Source organism: Gastrolobium bilobum, unplaced genomic scaffold (genome assembly GCF_033153095.1).
Source record: "Gastrolobium bilobum isolate Gb01-03AN ecotype WA unplaced genomic scaffold, APGP_CSIRO_Gbil_v1 utg7258, whole genome shotgun sequence".
NCBI classification, from domain to species: Eukaryota; Viridiplantae; Streptophyta; class Magnoliopsida; order Fabales; family Fabaceae; genus Gastrolobium; species Gastrolobium bilobum.
The window spans coordinates 13,559-32,059 of NW_026896893.1; the positions used below are offsets into that span (position 1 = coordinate 13,559).

Consider the following 18,501-nt stretch of genomic DNA (forward strand, 5'->3'; position numbering starts at 1 on the left):
ATGCTAGGGGCTGAACAAGTTTTGAATTAAAGCTGAAAAATTTATTCAAAGCAGTAAGCAATCAAAGCAGTAAGCAATCAGACTCCTTTTTGGAGCTCTCTAAGCGCATGTGATGAAAGAAGTAAAGAGAGGCTGACTTGGTTTCACTAAATGAACTTAAACAGAATTTTTTTTTCCTATTTCACTATCCTAGACGCACAAAGGAGAGAAGGTGGGGTTCTTGCCATGTGGAGATTTCAACCAATGGGAGACTGCCATGATGGGACTCTAATGAAAGCTGTGCGCACAAGACTGGGAAGAGCTTCCTAGCTTTAAAAGCCTTCCTGCAAAGGTCAGCTCCATTAACCCCTACGCCAAAAGAAGAATCAAAGAAGAAGGAAATTTATTTTACCCCCTTAAAGGATGAGCTTAGGCCGATAGATATGCAAGAAACGGTGCTTGATGGAAACTGCTTCCTAAGTTCACGATGGAAGGTAAGAATGATAGAGAGATGAATTTGTTTCTATAGAGTTTTTCCTCTACTAGTGTCACGGTTCAGGGAACAATATGAGTTATAATGACTGGGTTCTCTGGTGAGGGTCTTGGATTCTCTTGGCAAGACAAGAGGATGATTTGAAATCCTTTACTTGGTGTTCACAAGTTCACGGTTTTAGTATGGGAAAAGAATAAAATAGCTTGGCTTGGCTTCTAACATCAACAGCGCTTGGGTGAGAGGAAATGAGGTTGGGAAATGCTGATTTAAACTTGTAAAGAAACCATCTAGAAGTGCTTGGCTTTTTCCTCCTATGTAGCGTAACAAGTGAGGGCTGGATGACATTGTTTATCCAATAAGGTTACATGCAATGCTGGCTACTTGTTATCTATTGGTTGCATATCCTTAAGGCTGACTGCCTTTGGAGAATTCATCAAGCAACTTCAGCCTTTTCCTTGGTGCAGTCCATGCGTATAGAAGGAAAGGATTTGAGTGGCTAATCTGTCCACTTTTAGATGACATAAATCAGAATTTCTGCTCACACTACCTATACCTACGCGCACATGTGGAGGGAAGATAAGGATAACTTGCCATGTGTGATCACCTACCAATCAAAGACTAACTTTTGGAGTTTCTTTGGATATTATTGAGATAATACACAATGGAATTTTGGGCTGCACTAAGACCCTCTTTGCAGCCCTTATGCTTCGGCCCACAAGCATAAGAGAAGGAAACAATAACACTAAAATGACAAGCCCAATGGATTACCACTCCAAGATTATTCTAAGACATCCTAAAGTTCCACGTCTCCTAAGTATCTTTAATATTTTTTTTTTTGATCGATTTTCTATCATGCTCATATACTTTACTAGTATTTCACATGCCTAAGGTACATTCGCATCTATTCTAATACTTCCAGTAATTTCTCTACTTCTAACCATAGGAGTCAAAATTAAACACACATTCCATGTGATTCGAATTTTCAATCATGCATGCTTATGCCTTATAATAATGTATATATATTTCTTAATTACGTGGGATGTTACAAAAAGGAAACTAAAACAACCATTCCTAGAGAACAATCCTAATCTTCAGATTTTACTACCCAACAGAACACTGTGCAACCGTTGGAGGCTGAAGGCCAGGAAATCACTTGACAACTGTTTGAAACTTTGTTTTTGAACAATTATTTCCCTAAGGAAGCTAGGGAAATGAAGCAGAATGTGTACAATGATTTGAAGCAAGGGTCGTGATAATTGATCAATATTTTGCCAAGTTCAATGAATTGGTGAAATATTCTAATACGGGAGAGCCCTACCTACTTCAGCGGAGATGACCTCCAAATTTCAATGGGATTTGAATGAGAAGATGTCTCAGAAGATGTCAAACTATGACATTAGATAGTTTAGCAAGTTCATGAATCAGTGCAGAAAGGTGGAATAAGTTTATAGTGTGCCTAAGACCAAGAAGCCTTCTGAGGCACAGGCATCTAATGCTAGCAGAGAAACTGGCTCAAATTCTTGGAAGAGCAAGAAGATGAAGGGCAAGAAGCTGAATATGAACAATCTGTTAGATAGGTTCAAGAAGCCTGGGAACCAAAGAAATTTTGTCGACAGAGGACCTCCTCTAAAGTGTAGTGGATGCGAAAAGGAGAACCGAGTTCCGTGTGCCACGGGTGAAATTATATTTTACAAGTGTGGAAGATCTGACCATTACTCTAGGTAGTGCCCTGAAAATGAAGTGAGGACTATGACAGTTCAGCCTGCTGCTATTCTGATTTTTGTTGCTCCGCCTATGATAGAGTCCCAGACTGTTGGTAGAGTATATACCTTTGACCGTCAGCAATCAGAGAAGGCTCCAAACCTTGTGAAAGTTACAATCTATATAGATAATTTTGATATTGAAGTTTTCTTTGACATAGGAGCTACACACTCCTGTATGTCTGATTTTATGGCGTTTGGATTGAACCTGCCTATGTATAAATTTTTTCTTCCAATGAAAGTAATGACTGCTACCAGAGAGAAGTGCTATACATCAGTTTTGTACAAGGATGTGGCATTTAAATATGAAGGATGAGACTATGTGTTGGATTTTATTTTTCTGCCTATGATCAGTCTTCAAGTTATCTTGGGAATGGACTGGTTATCAAAGAATTATGCTATGGTAGACTGCTGTGGAAAAAGGATTGTGATTTCTAATGATGATTGTGCTACTAGTTCTTCCCCATATATATCTGCGTTGCACGTTAGAAAGGCTTTAAGAGCCGGGGCATTTGGATATGTCTTTGTGGGGGGTTTAGTGAGTGAAAGTCATGAGAAGATCGATAATATTTCTGTGGTGAAGGAGTTTGTGGATGTGTTTCCGGACGAGATTCCACAACTTCCACCTCCGAGAGAGATTGAATTTACGATTGATTTGTTGCCTGGTGTGGGGTCTATTTCCTTGGCTCCATATCAGATGTCGCCATCAGAACTAACCGAGTTAAAGAAGCATATTGAGGAGCTTTCGGCTAAGCAGTTTATCAGGCCAAGTGTGTCCCCATGAGAAGCACCAGTTATATTTGTCAAGAAAAAGGACGATAGCATGAGATTGTGCACTGATTACCGTCAGTTGAATAAGGTTACTGTTAAGAACAAGTACCCTCTCCCTCGCATAGATGATTTGCTTGATCATTTGAGGGGTGCTTGTGTCTTTTCAAAGATTGATTTGAGGTTAGGTTATCATCAGATCTGAATTAAGCAAGAAGATATTTTGAAGACTGCTTTTCGATCTAGATGATTTGTTTGATGAAATGTAATAATGAATTTAAGAGTATAGAATAATTTGATGATGTTTGGTTCAAGAGAAATTAATTGGAAAATGTGAAATTAATCTATGGAAAATTAATTAAGGCCATTCGGCCATGTATGTCTAAAATAACTAGGTTTGTTAATTAATTGTGTTAAATTAATTAAAGTGTATCTAGTGTATGTTTAATTAAGAATTGAAGTGGTTTACATTAAAAATAAATTAAATTGATGACATAGAAATTATATAAGTGTCATTGAAAAAAATATAGAATATAATGTCAACTAATGATCATTTAAGTGAACTAGAATGTCTAATGAATTGTGTAGTGTAATTGAATGTGGATTACAAGGTGATTAAGTTGGCTAATAATAAAAAATCATGAACATTCGGCCAACATAGGTTAAATTACCTAAATTTATGTAACTTAACAATTAAATATTGTGTGATGTACAATTGGTGAAAAGAATGAAGATTGAACATAGTTTAATTAGATTTGATGTGAAGAAAGTAAATGAATTTTTTTTTTTTTTTTTGTAAATGTAAATGAATTTATATAGGTGTCAATATGACTATGTAAAGAAAAATAGTAAGTGAATGGAAGTTGAATCCAAATCATGTTAAGTTTGTAAATATGTTAATTTGTAAAGAAAACTACACTAATAAAGTGTATATAAATTGTGTGTGGAAGAATATAAGTTAAAGTATTGTGTAAAGTTTATGTGTGACATGAAAATAACCTAATATCAAGTAGTTATAAATAAGGTTGAAAGGTATGTCAATTTGAGTAAATAATTGGAAGAAAAGAATGCATAAAAATGCATGATTTTGATGAGATGCAATTCGGCCATGGTGAATTAAATATCATATTATGCTTATTAAATTTAATTAAAGGTTGTGTGATGTTTGTGATGTGAAATCAAGTAGGTTTTAAGTGGTATTAAGGTATATTAAGCCTTAATTACGTGATAAGTACTTACTTGAGTTAGTGATTAACTAACTAGAAATGTTGGTCCAAGGTTAAAGTATGTTATTTGGTTAAGACTTGTTGTGGAATGACATGAACTGTCAATTGAAAGCTAATGAAAATGAATATTAAAAGGATTACCAAGTGGGTAGTTAAGTTAATATGTAAATGATATTTGTTTGTGTGTATAGTGTTATGTGTTTTGGATTGATGACTAATTGTATTTTATCAGAGTTTAAACGGACACAGTAGGTGGACGTAAAGAGTGTAGGTTGTGAGGACAAAAGTTTATAAATAGGAAGCTGAATAGGTAAGTTCTCGGTTTAGGAGCTTTCTTTGTCTTAATGTTCCGCCATAATCAAATGGATGGTTATGGTTTCTGTATGAAATATCTGTAAAAAATGTTAATTCTTGCATAGATTGTATTCATATAGGATCAATAATTATATATGAATGATATGATTTAATTAATAAGATTTAATTATATTGATTCTATATGAACTGATTTAATTTACAATAAATAATTATGTTATGCTTAATGGATAAAATGATGTGAAATTGTATGATTTGCTATGATTAACATGCTAAATGATTGATGCATTGATAATATGTGCATTATGTATAATTGTTGTGGATAACATGTCAATAGATGTAATATGCATGTTTTTCCATTTGCACTTAATGAATGATGTTGAACCTGAATTTGTAAATAACATGTTGTAGCGGTTTATGCAAATTGATTAATGTGTTATTTAATATGATTAGTGTGATTTAATATGTTTTGTTGATATGTTCTGTTGATTATGATTGTGTTTGAAATTCTGTGTGGGAGGTACTTTAAGTACTGTGATGATTCTCTTACCAGTAGGTAAACTGTTGTGTTGTGAGGAATCTGATAATAAATTAAAGAATGGTGTATAATTATTAAACACTGATATAAAGAATTGTGGTTTGAAATAAGACTGTTGTGATAAATATATATAATATGTATATGAGAATTCCAGTACGAGGCCATTTAATAAATTGGTCGTACAAGTGGAGATTTCCATAAAAATGATAGCTCTGGTGGAATTTCTGAGAATAAATATGATTATGAAAGTATATGATTTTCAGTTGAATTTGATTACTCTGTAAAACAGAAATATTTAATATCCTGATGTGTTTTGAGGATTTTGATATTGTGTTCTGATGGGTTATGATGATTGTGATAGAATGTATTATGATTAATTATGATATGGATAATTATGATGTAAGTTTTGATTTCTGAAGTAAAGTCTGTCTGTTTGAAAAAGGTAAATTCTAGTTGAATATAATTACTAGAATGAAATTATGAAAAATATGATGTAAAAGTTTAGTTTGTGAAGGAAAGTAATGGAATTATAATTTGTATGGTTATATGTATTAATTGAAATGTAAGAATGAATTAAAATGCTTAATTGTATTATTTGATAATATATGATGTCTGCTTGTATTTGGAAATTAACATGTAATGCACTAAGTGAACTCGTGGGTGGAGACTTCTCCATAAACCACGAGCTTATTGAGATTCGTTCTCACCCCGCGTTATGGGATATACTTCAGGTACTTCCATAGTAAAGGATAAAGATAAGGGTAAAAGACCAGTGGAGGAAGATTAAAGTTATGTCGGCACTACTAGTTGCAAGGATGTATGTTTTGTGAGATCTCTGTATATATGTTTTGATGTGATAACTAGTAGAAATAGTATTTTGAGAGGCCTACATTGCTTATGTAAATGTTTTGTTAAGATTAATGGACATATGTAAATATACTGTGTTAGTTTGAAGTAAATGGCACGGAGCCATCTTTTTATGTGATTCGAATGGAATGAGTATTGTGTTAATCAGGTCTTGTTAACAAGAGGAATTGAGAAATTCCTAGATGTTGGAAAAACAGTAGAGATGCTGTTAAAATTTATAAGAATTTATAAGTGTTGTGTGGATGACTTTGATAAGTCATATCTCACTCAATTCTTTGTCAAATAAGATGTATGAGCTGTCATTTTGAAGATTAGGATGTGAACTTTAATGTCCTAAAATATAGGACAACATTGAGTGTAAAAAACATGGTGCAGTTTCGCTGTTTTGTTCGCTGCTCAGTTTGCAGTGAATTTGATGGCAAGAGTTGATAACGTAGAAAATTCATAACTCCTTCGTTTCTTATCGAAACAAGGCTTATAATATATCAAATTGAAGGTGTAGATGTCAACTATAACATTTTCAAAATTGAGAGAAAAAAGATAAGTGATTTTACTGAAGTTTGCAACTCTGTAAAGCAGTACAGTTCTCGCTGTTAACGTATGTTGACAGTTTTGAGCAGTAAGCTTACGGTAAGGATATCTATAGTTATAGAAGTCCAAATTAAGCTTATGATACCTCGTTGGAGCTAGTTTAACATATTAGAAGATGAGAATTTAATTAATAACAGGTCAAGTGCAATTTTCACAAAACCGAACCTATATAAGGTTGGTACGTCGTGTAAAAATGTATCATTGCTTTGTTGGTTTATGGGAATCACTTAGCATTCTTTGTGTGTGCTTTATGTGATATTTAAGCAGTAGAATTAATATTTCGCAAATATTTTTGGTTATGATCATGGTATGGGAATTATTTTGAATACGGTAGTTCTCAATGAAAACGTCGTTATAAAAGGAAAAAATTACCGTATTTTAATTCAATTATCGTGATTTTAACTAAGCTTAATATCATAAGTATGGTTAATACGCGGGTCCGGAACGGGATGTTACATGTTTCAAATGTACGAGGTGTTATATCTATGCTATAGCATCGTTGCAGTATTGTTGTATAAGGGAAATTGACCCAAACCTATTTCACATCCATCACTTTTATACCATAGTTTAATTTGTTGTTTTCTTTAGTTTAAGGGTTTTATAAGAGTTATGTTGTAGGAAAAATGATTGTGTTATGTTATAGAGATTCGTTTTGAGTGCTGTAGTTTTTTTTTTTAAAATCAAAACATGCGGGTCCCATAAAATATTGTGTGTGTTAGGAAACTTTTTGTGGTCATGTTAAATGATGAATGCAATCCCCTTAGTTTAATTGTCTTTTTATTTTATAAAATTATCCATAAAAATCAATCATTTTCTTATTTCTTTACTTGAATAATCTAAACTGTATAAATCATCTCTGTGAGAATGATACTTGGACTCACACATCTCTTTATTACATATTTGTGTGGTTATTATTTAATTGCAAATTACACAAAAATCAATACCTTCTTGGGCCAAAAGATTATGTATCTCCATAAGGGAGTTTCATGCAATTAAGATTTAAGACGTAAGTAGCGTATACGGGGGAAGTTAGTTGGATAGTTAGTTAGGAAAGAGTACTTACATAGGGAGATAAGAAATAAGGTGTAAAGCAAGATACCGTTCATGTAAAGAAAAATATGTGAATAATATTGTGATTGTTACGTAAATACAAGTGCCATTTATATCAAAGTTCACAATAGAAATAAGGTAATTTGGGACAGGAGCGTAAATGAGCTAGGCTGGTCTACAGGGGCCTATGGCCTAGTTTATATTAGGCCAGACTTGACCTATTATAAATAGTAAAATAGCACATGCTTAGGCTTTTAAAATAATCTATTTAGAAAACAGGTCACAAACTTTTTTTGTACACGTCGGGCCTATAAACCTACATGCCAGCCTTTATCATATTATTTATTTAAAATATAAAAATAAAATTATTATTTTAATAATTTTAAATAATAAAATAATATTATTTTAGTTATTCTTTTAATTGTTGAATGTTTAATAGAATTAAATCAATGTTATTAAAACCGGCCGGTCATTGACCCCGTTGAGATACTAGGTCACTGGGTCACTAGTTCAACCAGTGGGTCACTGGTTCAACCGCATGACCCGGTAATTATAAGCAATTTTATAATGTATATTAAAAAATTATAAACATACTCAAATATCTAAGCAAAAATGACAAAAAATTCAAATATTTTAATATAAAAAATATCACATATTATTATACAATAAATGATCAAACAAAAATATAATGATCGTGATACAGGACTTTAGGTTCAGAAAATGACATCTCTAACTATAAATCAAATCAAATTTTTTTGCATAGTACATAATTGAGATAATATTAGTGTTCTAGGTACATAACTTATGTAAGTCAATAAGCAAAAAAATATATTTAAATATATCCATTATGATTGTTTTTTTTGAAAAAAAATTTTGAAATTTTTTTTTGGGACCGGGCCGGGTCACCGGTTTTCATGAAAACCGGCCGGGTCGCATCGGTTCTGATGCATGGCCGGTTCGTTGCTTGAACCGGACCGATTATATGACCGGTTTAGCGGTTCCCGAGTCGACCCGGCCGAGTCGGTTCAATTTTAATAACACTGACTTAAATAGGCTAACAAGCTTAAGCCAAGGTTTTTATTTTTTAAATATAGGTCAGACCAGACTTGTAATTTGGGGCCTACACAGGCTAAGAGGTCAAGCATACCCAATATTTTTACACAAGCCTGACCTACTTAAGGCAAAGCCCAGCCTATTTACACCCCTACTTTGAGGCTCTGTGTGAAAAAATTTCACAGGAAAAAACTTTCATCAAAAATCAATTATTCGTTTATCAAAATGAACTAGTTAAGTAGTTATTATTAAATAACTGTGGATTCGCTTTTTCTGCGGTTATTACAGATAAGTTATCTGCAGTAAGTGCAATACAATATCGTTTTGAGACAGAAATTATGGTGTTTTTGTAATTTTAATTTATTTCAGGGTTATTATAGTCTTTATAATTATAATTTTTTAATATTTCAATCTCAAAACGACATTGTTTTGGAAGTAAATGCAGATAACTTATCTGGAGAAATATTTTTCTTGAATAACTATTTATTTAACTTTACAAATGCAACATAAATATTAAAAACATCACTATACATATCCAATGTATTTTTAAAAATATATGAAGTTTTCTATAAAGTGTTAAACTGATACATTAATTAAACTTTTCCATATTTTTTTTTTAACTTTTAGTTTTTAGAACATCCAAATTGCAAGTCGAGATCATTAATTAAGCTTTAATATTATTACATTAGCAAGTATCACAAGATAATTAAAATTTAATAAAGATGCAAATCCAAATTGCGAAAAATGCTTTGGTTTTTGAAGGTTCATCTATTTTTCAACTCCAGCTAGAACTGAAGCCTTCAAAACGACGTCGAACCGTGTGACTCGGCGATGGCCGGAAACTACTTGCCGGCGGTGCAGCTCACCGGAAGTGGCCGGCCGGTACTTGTACCTAACGAAATCGAGTGCTTCTTCCTCTCAGGTGTGGACCTTCTCTGCGAAGACGAGTCCTACACTTGGTTCCCTCATCTGAAATCGGGTCTCCTCATCCTCACCACGCACCGCCTCATCTGGCTCTCCGATTCCGCAGCGGGCTCCGCCGTCGCGGTCGCCGTCCCCCTGGGCGCAATCTCGCACATCTTCTCTCACAAGAAGTCCCTGAAGTCCATGTTCGCTTCCCGGAGGGTCCGTTTCCAGGTTGCTCTGGCGGCGGAGGGTAAGGTTTTGCCGTCGGTGGTGGTGACGATCGTGGTGAGGGGGAAAGGGGACTGCGATGCGTTCTTGGCCAAGTTTTGGGAGAATTGGCGGTCCAGGGCGTGGGAGGAGGCGGAGAATGCTCCGAGTTCGGGTTTGAATGCGGTGGCGGCGTCGTCATCATCGGCGGCGGCATCTTTGAGCGGGATTTATTCGAGTGACGGGACTGTGAGGATGGTGGGAGTGTCAGGGATATTGAGGAAGGAGCAGGAAATGTGGGAGAGTACTGATCGGAGCTTGCAAGAGGCTTTTCAGGATTTGAATGCTCTCATGGTAATTAATGTCTTTATGTTTACTCTGAGTGTGTAAACAAATTTATATACATATTGTTTTGCTATTTTAATTTTTATTTATTTGTTTGTGCTTATTGCACCAAATGATATAAATTTGGAAGGGAACATTGCACAACGGTTAGTGTTAGTTACCATGTGATCGGAAACATAGTTCGATTCATGTAATTAGCCTCTTACAAATACAAGACAAGACAGAACCTTCCGTGAACTCTGCACATAGTGGGAGCTTTATAGCATCAGTTTGCCCATTTTTTGTTGGACCAAATGAAGGTTATGTTGAGGTTTGGTGGAAGAAGGAGAAATTAGATGAATTGAATTCTGTTTACTTTACCAAAAGATTTCTGAGGATTTCCGAGGTTTTGCTACTGTTTGTCTTCAATTTTAGGCAGTGGTAATTTATATATATGGAGTAATTTGTGGAAAATGTGTATTCTTCTCTTTATAGTCTTAGTTTAGCGAAGCGGAAACATCACTCAATTTGATCGATGAGGACTAGTAAGGCGAATGATCTCTGGTCCTATATGTTACTTTTATAGGCGAACTTGTGAGCTGAGTTTTACCTTTATGTTGTGATGTAATCTCGTTCTTTCTCCTACTTGATTGTGACAATTGTAGTTTGGTCTAGAAGTATTTTTGTACTGAAATTCTTTAACCAGTTTTTTTTTTGGTTCGTATTAAGCGAAAGCTGCTCTAAGTTTTGGATTGATGTTGGGTTTGCAGAGCAAGGCTAAAGAGATGGTCATGCTAGCAGAGAGAATGAGACAAAAACTTTTGTCTGGCTCAAGTTCTCAAACCAATGCAACTAATGATGAAGAGATGGGTTCAAAGGAAGAGATACAAGATTGGTTATTGAGTGTTGGTATAATATCCCCCGTTACCAAAGAGTCTGCTGGTGCTTTGTATCATCAACAGTTATCTCGTCAGGTTCTCTTATCTCTCCTCCTCAATCATGCATTATTTCTTAGTAACAAAAAAATCATGCAAATTGTAAGATATGCTTTTAAGAAGGATTATTATTGTTATTATTAATTTTGGTCTTTTTTCCTTAACGTTTAAAATATTGTTTTGATATAAATAATTCGTAGTCAAGAATTTTTTTATCATGAAGGCTTTTATTCCTGCTATTTTAAATTGGGGGATTCTCATGACTTATGTTTTTAAGTGATTAAAAAAAAAAAAAAAAACCAAAAAAACAAAAAGTGTAATGGTTTCCAAAGCTCATGGGGACATTTAAGTTTTGCTAGTGTCACCAGAATAATGAACTGTTCGTACATATGATTATAGTTTTGAACCATATATTCATGAACTTATTGAAGATGAATTTTTCTTTGCCTTTGGTGATGACAACGAATGACTAACATGGTCCACATGGGAGTATTATCAAGGGAAGCTGGTGTTGGAGAAAAAAGTAAAAATACTAGAAACCAAGCCTAAAGGGATAACATGAGCAAAGTCAGAAGAAGATTAGAAAAATATGGATCAATTAGAATACAGAAGATATTCTTCATGTACATAAAACTATGGTTGAAATCATGATTCATGCCAAATATAGTGAATTTCTTTGCATTAGACAATTGTGGTCTTTTGACTTAATTGTTGTGCAAGAGCCTTGGAAAAGCTCTCTCACTCATTCTCATTCCTGGGGAGGAAGATATTTGTTGATTTTGATATTTTGCTTACTAACCTACCTTCAGGCTGTGTGTGCATATGATTTGATATGTTTTTCTCACTTGTATAGAAGTAATGGGAAAAACAATGTTCTGGTTTTTTAAGTTTATGGAGTTAATTAATGGCCACTTGACTTCCTTTCGTTAGTTTTCTGTTTGTTTAAAATACTCTAATCTGTCCTTGCTAATACTTAGTTGGCAGATTTTGTTAAAGTTCCACTTGACAGAGCTGGAGGGATTATCAATCTTATTGATATTTATTGTCTCTTCAATCGTGCTCGTGGCACAGGTTTCAATACTCTGTCTTCTGTTTTCGCTCAGACATGATTATCTTTTAAGTTTTACATTTTTTGAATTAATACCTCACTTGTTTTGGTTGTCTAATAAACAGAATTAATCTCACCTGATGATTTGTTGCAAGCATGTTCTCTGTGGGAGAAGTTTGATGTGTATGTATGACATTATCTTCTATTATTATAACTTCTGTTACTATGTATTGGTAGATTGTGGTCATAGTATAAACATGGAGATTAGGTGCCTTCAAATCATAATCGGGATTTGTTATGTGATGTAAATTCTAATAGCTGATAGTTAGTTCCGTGAATAATGGAAGTAGTTAGAAGAGTCTGTTGAATAGTTATTAGTTGTATGTGATATAAATAAGTGATGTAAACTCAGAATGAGGCATTGAATGAAATAACCAGAAACTCTTTGTTTTCCATCTCCTTTCTCTGTTTCTTGGGATTAACCCCTAACATTGGTGCTTTCATCATCTTCTGAACTTCACGATGTCGATTCAAGAATTGTCTGAGTAGCTCAATTCATTTCAGCAGCGCATCGACACCAATCTTGATGAGATTTGTTGTGCTCAGGCTACTGATACTCGTAATCAAATCTCCTTGTTTGTGACTCAGATGCAACAACTTCAGGAAGCTGTTCTTGCTCAACATGCACAACCATGAGATTCCCCTCGTGCACAACTACATGTGGAAGTTTCGCCATCGTTCCAGCATTCCACGAAGCTTGATAATGTGGATCAAAGTTCGCTGTTGAAAGGTGTGCGAATGGAGATTCCGGTATTCATTGGTATTGATCCGCATAGCTGGATTTTCAAGTCGGAGCTGTTCTTCAGTCTTCAGAACATTTATGAAGAATCCAAAGTGGTGCTCGCAAGTCTGAAAATGGATGGCATGGCTGCTTCTTGGTTTCAATGGACGTTCAAAAGCGGCACAACTTGTTCTTGGAGTGATTCCATGGTTGCAGTGTGTCAACGATATGGAACTTCTGGATATACAAATCTAAAAGGCGCTTTGACCAAACTTACTCAAACCACTTTTTTGAGGGATTATGTTCAGCAATTTGAAGGCTTAGTTGATCAAGTACCTGATTTAAATGATGATTTGTTAATGAATTTTTTTGTGTCTAGTTTGCAATCGGAGTTATAGAGTGTTGTGCAGCTAAGGGAACCAACATCCCTTCACCAATCGATCCAATTAGCGATGGCATATGATGATCATCACGGGGAACTCAGCGCTTCTTTCTCTACTGGTTCGAAGAAGTTTGCTTCTAGAACTTTTGTTTCTGTTAACCCGATTCTTGCTTCGAATCAGATTCCACCCTTAGCCTTGCCTTCTTCTTCGAACATTAAACGTATGTCGCATGAGGAGTTGCAGAGGAAGCGGGCGTTGAGGCTATGCTATAGTTGTGATGAGAAGTGGACCAGTAGACACAGGTCAGTCCAAGCTGATGATATACTAGGGGATTCTGCGGTGGAGGATGAACAGATCCTTTGGCAAGCTGATCCACGTATTGTTGGACCAAACTATGGATGATTTCTGTCATTGCTTCGCTCATGTGAACTTTGAGGACAAGGTTCCTTGTCAAGGAGAGGGGAATGTTACGTGATGTAAATTCTAATAGCTGTTAGTTAGTTCTGTGAATAATGGAAGTAGTTAGAAGAGTCTGTTGAACAGTTATTAGTTGTATGTGATACAAATAACTGATGTAAACTCAGAATGAGGCATTGAATGAAATAACCAGAAACTCTTCATTTTCCATCTTCTTTCTCTGTTTCTTGGGGTTAACCCCTAATAGGATTCTACCTTGTGTAATACTTTATCCACTTTTTTGTTTGATTATTGTTCTGGTCCGGCAATAATTTGTTTTTATTTGTTTCTCTTATCTATTTTTATTTTTACTTTATATTTATTTCATTTCTTTTTCTCCTCTTCTTTTCTTTCAATCTTTTATTTTATTTTATTTGGGTTCATTTAATCGCCAACTCAAATTAGTTTGGGATAAAGGTGTTATTAATGTTGTTGTTATTATTCATTTGTTTCAGCCCAGTGGTTCTACGGAAGTTTGATAGTGGAGTCATGGTAATACAAACGAAGTCCCACAGTGATGAGGAGGTAAGTTCATTTTATCTTTTCGTTTGTGGTCATTTTTATAACTGTTTTAGGTTTTATTGTTGTTATTGACTTGGGAAAATATCCTTGTCTTGTGGGAATTATATGGATTTTGTGCAGTGCATTAATTGTGAAACTGTGGGATCAGATTAGTGGATTGTTGTACAATAGCTTGTATTTATACTAGTTATGTTTTTCTTATGAGCTCTGAGCACTCTCGTCTTGAGCTCAGTTTCTTCCCAGACAGTGTAATAGGTCGGGGTGGGTTCTACAAGTGAGGGGCCACCTGGACCATCTGGGACTGAGGTAAAAAGCATAATTGTATGAACCAGACCAGTTGGCTAGCCAGATCACAAAACTACTAACCTGGCTCCTTGGTCAATCCATTTGAATTTTGCTGACTGTACTTTGAAATGAACTGGTTAAATCCAGTTGAGCTGATATAAACATGAAAAAATCAAGCTGTTAATGAACTCTGCAGAAACCTAAGGAAGAAAAATGAGAACGAAAAAGTGAAAGAAATAAAATCTATGTTTTGCTGAATTGTGGGAAATATAATGGAGATTGGGTTTTCTTCTTCTGCGCCTTTGTCTTCCTCTCCTTGACTTTGTTAGCATTTGAGCTTCAGAGCATTCAAAACTGCAAACTTTTTCTCGCTTCCCTTGTATCAAGAAGCAGTCTTGTTTTTTCTTCAGCTTCTCACTTTTTTGTCTTTTCTCACTTTGAATGCTTTCATGTGACTTTGATTTTGGTTCCCTTATGGGTTTTTGTGCGACATGGCCTTTTGACTAGTTTGATCTCCGGTCTAAGTTATGCAAAGCTCTAACTTTTTTCGAATTGTTTATACGGAAAGCAATTCAACTGTTGTTTTTTAACCAAATAAGTCATGTTGGTATGCTAATTTTAAAGTTGAACTCCGGATCTCCCTTTCTTATTTTTGAGAAGATTTTTATATTTGTAATGGATTATACAGTATCGGCCAAGTTATATTGATTTCTGTTACCTATTTCTCCATCTGTCGTATAAGTTTCTTGGGGTACAATGTTTTGTATTCTACCTTTAATAGGTTGCCACATGGACATGTTGATTATATTTTAGATTAATGATTTCAATCTTCTGCACTGATTTTTTATTTTGGGTGAGATGGGATTTATTTTGTGTGTGTGTGTGTGTGTGTGTGTGTGTAAGGTTGTCAATCTTCATTTACATTTTTGTCATTTTGATATCAACTTCTTATGATGAAATTAAAGGTGGTCAAATTAGACTTAAGTAACTGACTGCTGTTTGGTGTAGGTTTTCACTAAAATCAAGGTGCTTGTTATGAAGCCTGATGCTCTTAGAGCTGGGATAAGTGCTAGTGATGCTGCCATGACACTGGGAGTTGCCCCAGCAATGGCAAAGGAGCATCTCTTGTCTGCTGAGAGCAAGGGTACACAATTGCACCACTTTCTTCAATACATATAGCAACCTGACTGTGTTCTAATTTCTGTCGAATCTTTCCCAGGTGTACTATGCAGGGATATAAGTCCAGATGGATTTCGCTTTTATATTAACTTGTTCCCTGAAATTGATCGAGATGATATGTATTTGTAAGTAAACTTTCTATGCTTATGTGGTTTTGGCTTTTGTTTTAATATAATGTTTTGGCTTATTCTAAAATTTAAATGTACTAACTGCAATATTTGCTGTTTATTCAGTATTCCTTGTCCAGTTGTCGTTTCTGTTTGTTTTATCTTTCCCATGCTCTGTTTATTTTTCAAATTATAAAAGAGATAATTATTGAATTTCTTCTCATCAAGAAATTTAATTTTCACTTCTGTTGCAGCCTTTTTGTAGTTTCATTGTTTCAAGATAAATAACTAAAAATAAGTCTTCCTACTTGAAATATATAGAGTATGCTTTTGATTTTATTTGAAAATTATTGCTGCCCTTTTGGAATCCATATCATTGGCCTTGCAGTTCAGCTTTCTACTTTGTAGCTGCTCAAGAGTTATTAATTACTATCCCTGTTTCTGCATCTCATTGGTTTCTAGTTTGATAATTGATATGTTGTTTCAATTATAGAAAATGATTTTGGTTATTGATTGATTTCATAAGCATAAGTTGTTCTGGGATAAAGTGTTGCATACTGCCATGTATGCAGAGTAAAAGATCAAGGGATTTATCCCTCATGGGTAAGGGCAAACCATGCTCGTGGTTAGAGTTACAAGCTTGTTCAATTCAATTTAACTAAAGGTATGGACAAATTTTGAGTTAGTTTATGTGTACTTTGCTCCTTTTAGTCATTCTTTATTTCGAAGTTGACTTTTCTCTTTTTGCTCACAGAAAATTTACAGATTGAAATGATTGGTTATTGAAATGATTGTCGAGTCAAGTTAAATGTTGGGCAAACGATTTCAAGACAAGCCCTTATCTTAACAAGTTAATATATAGAGGTTAGTCTTTTCGTATGGCATCACTACGTTGGATATGATCCAATTAAGGCATGGCCTATGGTTGCAGTTTTGACGATTCTTGAACATTGTACCATATTGTACATTTGAGACGGGTTACTTACAAGCATATTGTTAGGGGTTTCTTGCAATTTACAGACATTGCTTAATACATGTTCCGAAATTATCAAAATAAGAGTCATTATCGGTCATGCTCTCAATTGGCAATATTATATTATTTATTTATTTTTGTGGAAAGGGTTTGGTGTTGTATTTTTTGGTTTGGGGAGAGGCTTGAAGGGTGTAAATAGGTTGTGTTTGACTTAAATAGGTTAATTCTATATGAATTATTGAGTTTGGTTTGACTAATTAGTCCAGTGTAAGTTAAATTTTAGAATAGATTTGACCCATATTTAGAAATTAAAAGTTCTGGCTTAGGTATAATTAGTTTATTCAAGTCTTCTGGACCTCTAAATCTACAAGATTTAAAAAAGTGTAAATACCCTTTTTGGTCCCTAACAAAAAACACGATTCCCACTTTAGTCCCTTACAAAAAAAAAGTAGTCAGTTGGTCCTTAACAAATTTAAAGTGGACCAATTTAGTTGAAATCGTGGTCCCTCACAATTTCAAAAAAGACCTATATTAGTTCCTCAAAAGGACTAAAATGGGTCTACTTTGAATTTGTTAGGGACCAACTGACTAATTTTTTTTTGTAAAAGACTAAAGTGGGGATCATGTTTTTTGTTAGGGACCCAAAATAGTATTTACTCTTTAAAACAATATCATTTTATTATGTAACATTATTTAAACAATTATTATTATTTTTTAAAAATAATATGGTTTAGGTTGTAGATTAATAGGCCAACCATTGTAAAAATATGCCTATAATCTGTTTATTAAACACGCATTTTAAAAGGTATGAGTCAATTATATTTTAGTAAATAGATTAGGTTAGCCTTGACTTGACGGAGGACATATCCTAAGTTCTTGATAGGCCTCATGATCTATTTATTTTCCTAGGCGGGATTGAGAATGGGAGATTTATTGGGAGAGAGAGGAGTTTGATAAAATGATAGGGAGGATGTAATTTCTTTTTGTTTATTCCATTCAGCCATTTGTCATTTTATAATAAGGGTTTAAAATGCTAAAATAATTAAAGGCAATAAATGTTAATTCTAATTGATAGCAGTAAGGGTTAATTGATGTTAATCCAATTATTTTATTAATGTAACTTGAAATGCTAAACAACATAAAGTCAATAATTATTAATGTTTATTGATACCAATAAAGATTAGTTAATAACAATATCCTTTTATTCATGGAAGCTAGTGAATTCTAATGTGATAATTGATATCAAGTGATGTGTTGGGATGTAAAATATTATGTTATTGTTTTATCAATTCTAAAACTTAAATCTTTTAAGTTATAGATCAACGAATGTAAAAGTGAAAGGAAAAAAAAAAAGGAACTTCAAAAATAAAATTGTCATATTCAATGACATAATATGGTATTTTTTTTTATGTAAAGAACCTTGGGATACATCATTCTAAAAGCTAGCTTAAATGGTGAGAGTGCTCAAAATCTTATAAACTCCGCATTAGTTGCACATACAACCAATGTGAGACTATATATCTCAACACGCCCCCTTATACGAGAGTCCATTGGGCTAGAAGCGTGGATATTGCACAGGTCCAAATTTTTGGTTTACCTTTTTGTGCTTTTATTTTAATTTCACTTTAAAGTGGGGGGCGGTGAGGATCGAACTTGTGACATTATAGTCACTCAAGCTCTGATACCATGTAAAGAACCTTGAGATACATCACTCCAAAGCTAGCTCAAAGGGTGTGAGCGTTCAAGATCTTATAAACT

General features: G+C 34.3%; 1 protein-coding gene across 2 annotated transcripts; it reads left to right on the plus strand.

The window, feature by feature from the left end:
• The first annotated feature begins 9,400 nt into the window (after positions 1 to 9,400).
• LOC133302676 (vacuolar protein sorting-associated protein 36-like) lies at positions 9,401 to 16,838 on the plus strand. Of its 2 annotated transcripts, XM_061502490.1 has the most exons (9): positions 9,401 to 10,104; positions 10,845 to 11,048; positions 11,987 to 12,080; positions 12,183 to 12,240; positions 14,133 to 14,202; positions 15,493 to 15,628; positions 15,704 to 15,788; positions 16,343 to 16,434; positions 16,525 to 16,838. In XM_061502490.1, the coding sequence occupies exons 1-8, from the start codon at positions 9,469 to 9,471 to the stop codon at positions 16,398 to 16,400; spliced, it is 1,341 nt and encodes a 446-aa protein (XP_061358474.1). In that variant the 5' UTR covers positions 9,401 to 9,468; the 3' UTR covers positions 16,401 to 16,434; positions 16,525 to 16,838. The 2 variants fall into 2 exon arrangements, with proteins under 2 accessions (XP_061358474.1, XP_061358475.1); XM_061502491.1 differs by lacking the exons at positions 14,133 to 14,202; positions 15,493 to 15,628; positions 15,704 to 15,788; positions 16,343 to 16,434; positions 16,525 to 16,838 and adding an exon at positions 12,706 to 12,852.
• The last annotated feature ends 1,663 nt before the right edge of the window (positions 16,839 to 18,501 follow it).